At 35.6% G+C, this 10700-nt stretch overlaps 3 protein-coding genes across 3 annotated transcripts; 2 read left to right on the plus strand and 1 right to left on the minus strand.

Moving 5' to 3' along the window:
* The first annotated feature begins 30 nt into the window (after positions 1-30).
* On the plus strand, positions 31-1077 carry LOC111615321. Its single transcript, XM_023356749.1, has 2 exons — positions 31-170; positions 551-1077. Exons 1-2 carry the CDS (start codon positions 136-138, stop codon positions 963-965), a joined length of 450 nt encoding a protein of 149 aa, XP_023212517.1. The 5' UTR covers positions 31-135; the 3' UTR covers positions 966-1077.
* Positions 1078-1330: 253 nt separating this feature from the next.
* On the minus strand, positions 1331-1966 carry LOC111615319. Its single transcript, XM_023356746.1, has one exon. It carries the CDS (start codon positions 1964-1966, stop codon positions 1331-1333), a length of 636 nt encoding a protein of 211 aa, XP_023212514.1.
* A 5104-nt stretch (positions 1967-7070) lies between these two features.
* Positions 7071-7766, plus strand: LOC111615322. Its single transcript, XM_023356750.1, has one exon. The coding sequence runs from the start codon at positions 7071-7073 to the stop codon at positions 7764-7766; it is 696 nt and encodes a 231-aa protein (XP_023212518.1).
* Positions 7767-10700: the final 2934 nt, after the last annotated feature.

Consider the following 10700-nt stretch of genomic DNA (forward strand, 5'->3'; position numbering starts at 1 on the left):
ATATAGCATCTTTCAGTGTCTGAAGCCCAGGCGAGATGGAAACTGTTACGAGAACGCTTCGGGAAAGAAGATCGCCGATATACCCCATCTGGGAGCGGAAAAGCCTCGCAGCCTGTATGGCCATTATATCAGTCAATGATGTTTTTAAAGAATATTGTAAAACATCGCAAGTAAGTATGCTGTAGTTGACTATATTTTGAAGCATTTATTACAGTGTTTCTCAACCTTCAGATGTCTGAAAAAGTTATATAGGCCTCAATTTTTTAAACCTGTGTAGGTATTACCATTATTTGGGACATACTGTCCCATTTATAACACAATAAATCTAAAATCATGCTTTAAATACACATGAAAACAATTAATTAAATTAGAAGTAAACTATTAAAAGTAAATCATCATTTAACAAAGTTTTAATCTTTTATTACTTTATGTCTACCTGCGAACCACCTGCTCCATCATTGCGGACTAGATGTGGTCCACAGACCACAAGTTGAGAAACACTGCTTTATGATATTGCACAGTATTCTCAAATAGTTTTTTTGGCTTTCAGGACTCGAAGTAATTATGCACCATCGACCGACGTTGAAGCACTCCATGAGAGTACAAGTGTACTCCATGGAGATGCAGACACATCCACATGGAATACACTTGATACATTAACGAGAGATGTATCAGTGTGTGAACAGGATGACATTTGTGATGGTGTTGCGACCTATTGTGATGGTCCATCAACTTCTGTAGGTGACATATCAACTCAACTGACAAATATGAAAAGAAAAAAAAGAAGAACAGAAACTGATAATGTTGAACTAGAGACAAGCATACTAAATACTTTGTCAGCTGTTCAAACCTATCTAATGAACATTCAGAATCGCAATAGTGATGACATTTTTGTAGAATCAGTTTCTACAAATATGTCAGAATTAATGAGAAAAATGAATCCTAAAGAAAAAAAAGGAGTTTAAAATATCTATTTTGGAATTTTTAGCCAAATATGAATAAATTTGAACACTCCAAGAACTGTTGTTTTGTTTGATTTGGTAAACCACATTCGTGAATATACAGACAGTATTAGAATATAAGTATATACATCATTAGTACCTATATATATTTTGTTTATAGATTCCTCTATGTATAATAAAACTATTTTTATTATACATACATTAAATGAAACAAAACAGTAAATTTCTTTAAGACATAACAAGAAGACTAGATTATTCTAAAAAAACTTTAATATATAAAACTGTGCAATTATGAAAAATATACATTTGAATCAAAATAATCAAATATTACAATAATAACGATTAAATATTCTAAAATTTTATTATCATTATGAATTTGGTAGGGTTCCTCGATTAACAATTCCTAATTGCCAAGATACATGTCCCTTATTCGTGAAAAACTCCTTTAAAGCATTCTGATTGCTGTATGCTCTCTGTGCAGAATTCCGCGATCCACATTGGAGAGGCTCCCAATTAGGAGATGGCTCATCCCAGAAATCGCCAGGGATATTTTCCTGGTCTACAAAATTTGGGGGGCAGTATTCTGGCACAGAATTATGTTTCATTATAAAGTTATGCAAGATAACTGTGCATAACACCATTTTTGTTACAGCATCAGGAGATGCTGTAATTGATTGATGGAAAATGCGCCATCGTGATGCCAAAATCCCAAATGCACTCTCTATAACTCTTCTTGCCCGGGAGAGACGGTAATTGAAAATTGATTCGCCCTCTGGCAAATTCATCCCAGGATAAGGGCGCATAAGCTTTAGTTTTAGAGGAAATGCAGAATCTGCAACAAATGCAAATGGAAGGGTTGTGTTTGTACCTGGTAGTTTTCCTTCATTTGGCAAGTTTAATTTTTCAATGTTATTAGACAGGAGACTGCTTCCAAAGGCTGACAGTGACAAGATGGTTGCAGAGTCACTCCCATAGGCTCCTACATCAGAAGTGGACTGACCCATTGACTGGAAAGCTGTGTTAAAATCGTGCTCCTGAAATTTTTTGAGTTTTTGGTATTTTTAAGTGATTTCCACGCAGTTTTTGGGTGTTGGTTGATAGTGCCATCAGTTTTGACCCTTCTGACGCTAATTTCATTTTTGTGGAACCAGTATTTTTGGAGATATGGACTAACAAAAGTACAAAATCTTCGGACCGTTTTTTTGGACTTTTGGATACTGTTTTTCCGGAACATTTTTTTTTTATTGTTGGAACCTACGTTTAAGTGTGAGTATATATCCTAATTTTGGTTAATTTTGGCCCAGTGGTTCTCTCGCTTTTGGAACTTTGGTCTTCAAACATCGGCGGCCCGCATCAGGCCCCCACTTCGCCATTTTGTGGAAATATTGGTGTCATCAGGAACCTTTCTACATATTCCAGAATCTGCTAAAGTTTCAACTTTGTATCTGTTGTGGATCTTGAAATATAGCTGTTTTAATTTTCTACAAGATTCTACATTGCTGGGGTCAACGACCTCCAACGGTTTTCCAACAGATTTCTCTAACAGCCACTTCATACGATAACGGTTGTTTGCAACAACAATAGTGATTGCCGCCTTGTGCACTTATTGGAATTCATCTTGTTGGATTTGTGATGGATTACACAGATGAAGACAGAAACATTTGACTGTGTACTTTTTGAACAGTGTCCTATTTTTGTTGTTGCGCGAACATTTGTGTATTAATCTTAAGTAATTTAAGTAGATTAAGCTAGCAGTATCTATCTCTTCTCTCTGCTCTGTCAGGTGTGAACCCGACAGTGCAGAGCTTTACTGGAACTCAGGTTCCCTCTGTCTGTACACCCTTCAGCTTTTGGAAGGTACACAACAATTACACGAGGGTCTTGGGTAATTTTAAGTTAGGGTGTTTCTATCTCTATTACGATAATGGAGACATTTCATAAAGAAGCCAACTGTATCTTAGAAGAGATGAAGGAGTATGCATGTAAGAATCCCAATGGTAAATTCGGCGCTCGTAATCACTTGCAATTCATTCTCGACCAATTTACTAGAGTGATAGCATTGGCAGAAGCTTGTATGACCACAAATGAATATGTCAAAAGTATACATGACAAACTTTGAAGGATGGCAACAAAGGAAGATCTGAAAGGGGATACTTGCACAGACAGCCTTATTATCACACAGAAAGAAATTATGGATAAACTTCAAAAATTGGAGGATAAGACAGGAAGTGCCATTTGTACACCACTGTACAGTGACATAGTTAAATCTGTTAAAATAATGAATGCAACCGACCATCCGGGAGGAAGGGACATACAAATGAAGTTATATTGGTCTACGGTAAAGAGAGGGAGAAAATGACTAGCGAAGCAGTACGCAAAACAATGCAGGGGAAACTAAAGCCTTCTGCTATGAAGGTTGGAGTAGATAGGATGAGAAAGATAGCAGGAGGGGGCATTGCAATAGAGCTTAGCAACAAAGGAGACGCAGCTGTTCTAGAAGACCATATTGCTGATGCTCTGCCAGAACTAGTTACTAAAAGGCCCAAAAAGCGTTGGCCGCGTATGGTTATTTATTCAGTTCAGACAGATATAACAAAAGAGAATCTTGGAACTCTAATCTATCAACAAAATGAAGCCATTGGAAATTTCATTAGTGAAGAGGATTTTAACCAGCAGTTCAAAGTAAAGTTTACACTGGGAAAGCAGGCTTCCATGTTTAAAAACTGGGTAGTGGAGGTTTCTCCCGAAATAAGAAGATTATTTATAAACCAAAACAAAATTAACATTGAGTGGTCGCGCTGCAGGATTGCGGACTTCTGTCTGGTCCTGCAGTGCTATAAGTGTCTGGAATATAATCATGCTGCAAAGGATTGTCTACACAAAACACCAATTTGCAGTCACTGTTCGGAAGACCATTTATACAGAGAATGTCCCAATAGGGAAAGAGAACCCATCTGTGCTAACTGTAAACGTGGAAAGAACAGCAATTGTCAGCATAATGCACGAGACTCATCCTGTCCGATATACATTAGAATCAAGAGTAATACTACAGCAAGAACTGATTATGAAACAGCCTAACCATTACAAAGTTAGTATACTGCAAGTCAATGTGGGAGGAGCATTGCTGCCACCTCCCTACTCAGCAAACAGACATTGAAATATGACTTAATACAATGGTTCCCAACCTTTTTCTGGTGGCAACCCCTTTTTATAAAAGCCAAGTGACTCGCGACCCCGATACAATTGAAAAAGACATTTTTAATAAGGTACAGTAGAGCGTCGTTTATCCGAATCAATTGGAAACTGGGTTGTTCGGATAACTTATTTTTCGGATAACCGATTATATACGAAAAAATATCCCATGTTGAAATTTTTCTCTGTTGCGTGTCGCTTCGCGTTGAATTTTCGCCGATGTTAAGCTTAATGTAAACTTTTTAAAATAATCGTGGCTATTGTATCNGACTTTATAACCATGCTATACGGATACGTTTACGGCTACGGATACGGTTACGTTACGGAGTTTATAACTCGACCCTTAATATCATTAAAGGAGACTATTATGATTCTTACAAGTGATAATTGGTGACTTAATTAATTTTTAAGCAAGTCGATATTTCAATTCGTGTACACTTGAAGATTAACTTATACTATTCCAATAACTTTTCCTATTTTAGCGAACTTGAATTCACCAACCAGATTTGACAAAAACTCACTCTGACCTTGGGTTAACCAATGCTAGTGGGTCGGAATTCTTAATTCAACAAGATTTATTTTATCCGATCATTTACCTAAAGATGATTGTTACCCCTAAGAAAGATTGCCACTCAGGACACGATGACATTCCTAATGGTCAGAAAATTAATAGTCATTTTATTTATCTTTTACTTAAAGCGTTATACTCCCGTTTCTCGTGGAATTATTTGATCTTTCGATTCATCAACTGACGTATTTCTTTTAAGAAGTATTAGATATTACTAATATTCGTAAACAAATATCTTCCAATTATCGAAAACAAAAAGAACCGTATATTTACAAGTTAGTCGAAAAACCTTTCTTTCAAAAATATTGGACGACAACACTTGGCAATTAATAAGACAAAAGTGAACTCTAAGGAAGTTTAAACAAATTAAATCGTCAATGCAACAATGTGAGATAATACCGGAGAGAATAAGAGCGCTAATTAAACAGAATATTAATATAATATTTCCTTTCTTTAGTTTTAATTACTTTTCTGATATAAACTCTTCATCTCAGCTTAAAACTCTTCATCTAAGCTTCATCATCAGGCATTATAAAACTACTAATAAATGTAATAAAAAGAAAAACCGATATAATGATAACACAATATATAACGAAGAAACCTACTATAATGAAGATGATATTAGCAATATTTTTGCAAATCGCTACAGTAAGATGGGAGGTTTTTGAACTAATCAACAGAATTCAAGTGTATTTTACGAAATTCCGTAATAGCTGTTCTCCTAATTTTTTGTCCTTATGGAATCCCCAAGAAATATATGTAATCCTATGTAATCCCCAAGAAATATACAATACAATTATGAATTTTAAAGAGCAGTACATCGGATATAGACATTAAAACAGCTGACATAATTACTATGCCTATTTATCTCATATTTAAGAAATAAATCGTTCAATACGGATCTTTCTGGATGAATTAAATTATGTTTTGCCAATCTACAAGAATAGAGTATCCAGATCAGATAGAGATTATTATTCCAGTTTTAGCAAAGATTACTGAAAAAAATTTTATACGAGCTTCAGCAATTACGTTTGATATCAATTACTGTACTTTATTCTTTCTATCAATGTACTATATTTATAAAAGACATTTGTTCACTATTGATGCATTGTTAATCAATTAGTTACCATGGAACTTGACAAATCTCACTTAATAGCATCGGCATTTGTTGTTCTCTCTAAAAATTTGACAGTGTTAATTTATTAATTCTCGAAAATAAATTTTAAAACATAGGATTGACAGGAACACCGTTGTGCTGGCAATTATCCTATTTATCAGATCGTAATTATGATGTAAAAGTAAATAACTACAGTATTTGAAATTCTTTTATATCTAACAAAGGGTCTCCAGGAGTCCATCATAGGTCCCTTATTGTTTGATATTTATGTCAACGACATTTTCGAATTTTTACCAGAAACCAACCTTACAATGAACGCAAATGATATTGTAGTATCGTACTCGGACATCAATACAAAGGTTATTCAAGACAAGTTAAATAATATTTCACGGAAATTAACTGAAGATTCGAAAATTGATAACCTGTATATTAACACCGATAAGACTAAATTTCTCTGTTTTGCAGACATTTTAATTAATTTGTATATACATTTGTGTTTGGTATATGAAGGAATTTATACGTTTTTTTATTTTTATTTTTATTTTTTCATAATCCAGTAATGTCCAGACTATATGATTTATTCCAGGCTTATTGCAGCGCAAAGTACTATCCTTTACCTCCAGTATAATTATACTAAAAGAAACAATTTTTATGAAATTTATTTATTGTGCCGTCGCCAGAGGGAAATAGTTTTTAACGTTTAAATCCGTTACGTAGTATCGCCCCCTTCACTTCAAAATTCCGATGCCGAGGGCCAAGGCTAACGCCAAATTCGTACTGCATTGAATAGACTAGTNGCGATTGTTGAAATTGTATGTTATTAACCAGCCTCAAAATTCGCGGGTGAGTTTTTGTTAACGCCAACCTCATGTCATTCTCAACATTTAATTTATTCCTCTCAAACTCTCAACACATGTTTCAACCAACTGTGATAGAATAGCGTACCTAGATTACACTTATTTTGATTTTTAAAAAATATATGAAATTATTCAAACTTCAAGACACCATTAAAAATAAAATTTGCATTATAGTGAACATTTTTTTTTAGTTAACTGTATAAGTTGGCAACCCCACAGATAGCCCGTCGCAACCCCCCTTTTGGGTCGCGACCCATAGGTTGGGAACCCATGACTTAATATTTGTGCAGGAACCATACTGCCGGAATAATATATCATCATGCCTCCCAACTAGATGCCCTATTATTAAGGGAACTGAAGACTATTCGTGGGCTATGACTGTGGTCTCTAACAACTGCTTGTCAATTATGAAGCATGACAAATACAGTAATGAATTTATTGTTACCACGGAATTAATGTTGAATAATGAAAGGATCATTATCGTGAATGTGTACTTCCTGGGGAAAGCAGATGCTGACAGATTTATAGACAGATTACAGACCATTGTTCATGACTTCGATGGCATTAACATTCTGATGGTTGGTGATTTGAACACCCATTCCCCGGTGTGGGGTGGAGAATGTTTTGACTCTAGAGGAGGTCTTTTGGAGGAATTCTTCGCCTCCAACAATCTATACGTAGTTAACAACCCATATTCACCGCCAACTTTCACCTCAAGCAGAGGTGAGAGTTGGATTGACGTCACTACCTGTAATGAGGACCTTTTCCCATACATCATTAATTGGAGAGTTATGGAAGAGGATAGCATTAGTGAACATGCTTACATAGCATATGAAATTGTTGGAGCAGGGAATAACAACATATCAGTTTTTAATAACAGACGTAGATTCGACGTCTCAAAAGCTAACTGGGAAGAAATCCAGCATTTCTTACAAGAACACCTGAATGAAAACTATTCCCAGGATTCGATTGAAGTCAGATCTCAAATTGGCCAAGATATAAAAACAATAAATACGGCTTGCAAGAATTATATACCAATAAAGAAACATAAAAATAGAAGCGTTCCATAGTGGACTACAGGACTGACCAATCTCAGAAAAGAATGTCGTAAACTTAGGAAAAGATATCAAAGATGTATGGATGACAATATTAGGATTACGCATAGGGACGCCTACTTGCAGTGTCAGTGTATTTACAAACAAACCATTAAAGAGGAGAAAAATAAAAGCTAGAGAGAGTTCTGCTCCAAACTTTCAACTAACCCATGGGGATACGTCGAATGTGTACCAATAAACTGAGAAAAACCCAGATTCTGACCTCGACCAGTGAACAAAATGAACCTAAATCTCTCTTGGAAACCCTTCAGGATAAGTTGAACACTTTTTGCCCTAACGACGACCAAAATGAGGAAACAGACTGGCAAAGACAATTACGGATGGACATTTATAAACTTGATAACACAGAAAACATTGAACCTTTCACTATGGAGGAAATTGGATATGCCATAACCAGCATGGGCAGGGGGAAAGCCCCTGGCCCAGATGATATCACTGCAGATGTTGTTATTAACCTTTGGAGAATAATTCCTCATTATTTATACAACATGTATAATGCTTGCCTCCTACATGCTATATTCCCTGAGGAATGGAAAATAGCCAGGGTTGTCCCAGTACCGAAACAAGGCTCAGCAAAGGACCTCAGACCTATATCATTATTGCCTGTTATGGGCAAAGTTCTAGAAAAGCTAATAGTTAATAGACTGACATGGTTTATTGAAAAGAATAAATCCATCAGCGACTTTCAATTTGGATTTCGAATGCAAAAATCAGCTGAAGACACAATACAGCAAGTGGTAAGACATACACAACAGCTGCTAGAGAAGAACAAATATGTCCTTGGGGTCAGCCTGGACATATCGAAGGCTTTCGATAGTGCCTGGTGGCCCCTCATAACTTACCAACTTCGCAACATCAGATGTCCAAGAAATATCCTCCAATTACTGCATGACTATTTAAAAGAACAGAAAGCCACACTGGAATATGGACAACATTCTGTGATTAAAACCATATGCAGAGGATGCCCACAGGAGTCAGTGTGTGGGCATCTATTGTGGATAATAACATTCGATGCATTTCTGGAAAATAACTTTGGACAAGATTACAGCTTTGCCTATGCAGATGACGTGATGTTGCTCGTGGGGGGCCGGTCCAGAGCTGACCTGGAAACAAGAGGAAAAGAAATACTGAACAAGATTTACAAATGGGGGCTGAAACATAAATTAAGCTTTAACCCTGGCAAAACAAAGGGAATTGTATTCAATAAGTCAGGAAAACAGAACCTGTACTTAAGACCACCCCACTTGAAAATGAATAATAGCACGATTAAGATAGAAAAATCCTTGAAGTACCTGGGAGTATTTCTTGATTTCAGGTTTTCATGGGACAAACATGTTGAGTATCTGTCCTCACGCACAGGAATGATAATGAACTCCTTTGCTCAGGTTGCGAAAAGAAAATGGAGAATAAACAATGGCACTATGTCTAATATATGACAGCATATTTCTACCGATGGTCACCTATGCCTGCAGCACCTGGGGGTGGGCAGCTAGAAAGGTTCACACAAAGAGAAAACTCATCTCATCGCAAAGACGAGCGCTTCTTTTAATAAGGGGTGCACAACCTGCGGCCCGCGGGCCACATACGGCCCCCTACCAATGTTTATCCGGCCCGCGGACAATACAGGCCAAATCCCTTCTTTCGAAGTTTCTAAGTGTAGAACTTTTTCCCTTTCACAAAGTCATTAGCACCCTACTGTTTTATGACTTTCCCTGAGGTGAGAAATGGGGGGTTGTTCTATAAATAAGTCTATTTCTAGCTAACACTTTCTGGTTTAGGTATCGAATATTTTAAGTTTAATACATAGTATTATAACGATTTTTCGAAGAATCAAATAGNAGTCTTTAGGATTTCTTGCAACGTAAATGTATTTTGATTCGGGTGCATACGGAGTTAAGTGAAATGGCAAGTGTACTTTTAAGACACACGGCCTAACTTTATTTGCAGTTTCTATTCCCATCATTTCTAAATAAGGAGAGAATAACAAGAAGTCCTTGCCATCTTTTGGAGGTATTCCTTTATGAAAAATAAGATATAAAATTTGTTGCGTCCAAGTAGTGCCGCATCTTGGAAAAGTCGAAAGAAATATATCATCATTTCTAGGTTTATATTGAATAGTAGAAGTTATACATTCTGATAAGAATGATTTTGGAAACTTGAGATCACTAATAATTTGATATGGTATACCTGTGTTCGATTTTTCTTCGGCCATTACTGTAAAAAAAATTTATATTTAATAATAGCCATACAGTTCATTAATATATTCTAAATAGTCATGCAATACAACTAATAAGATAACATATAATTAGAAAATCACTTATGGCTGCTGCTATTTTCGTTGTGAATTTGTCTCTTTAATCCGATTTTCAGTTCGGTAGACTATCATATACACCATTCAGGTTATGAACTTCCTTTAATGATTTGTCATATGCATTTCGGACTCAATTGTAATTTAAGTCCCTCTTCAGTACAAACTCAGATTCTGTTTTCTAAAAACCTCGGTGTATAATTGGTAACGTTGTAAAAGAATAAAAATACAGCCATTTAAAAAACACTTCAACTACATATTCACATTAATACGTTGCACACTTTACAAATGTTCATAAAAACCTTTACAATTACAACTTTTTTCAAGAAAAATTCGTATGCACTTTATTGAAATGTTGCAGCAATAATGAACGTTTTTTTCAGGTTAATTACTATTAACACACTTAAGAGGATACATTCACACTTTTACAATATATTTCACTTTAATATTTTATGTCACCAGACATTACAAACCAATTTATCTATTAGCGCCCTCTATTATATTATACCACATTTGATCTATTTGCATACCATTTGAAATGTTTATTAAATCATCTTTACATTTTATAATCTCTATATGTT

Source organism: Centruroides sculpturatus, unplaced genomic scaffold, assembly GCF_000671375.1.
Source record: "Centruroides sculpturatus isolate CEXI.00-Female unplaced genomic scaffold, Cexi_2.0 scaffold2265, whole genome shotgun sequence".
Taxonomy (NCBI): Eukaryota; Metazoa; Arthropoda; class Arachnida; order Scorpiones; family Buthidae; genus Centruroides; species Centruroides sculpturatus.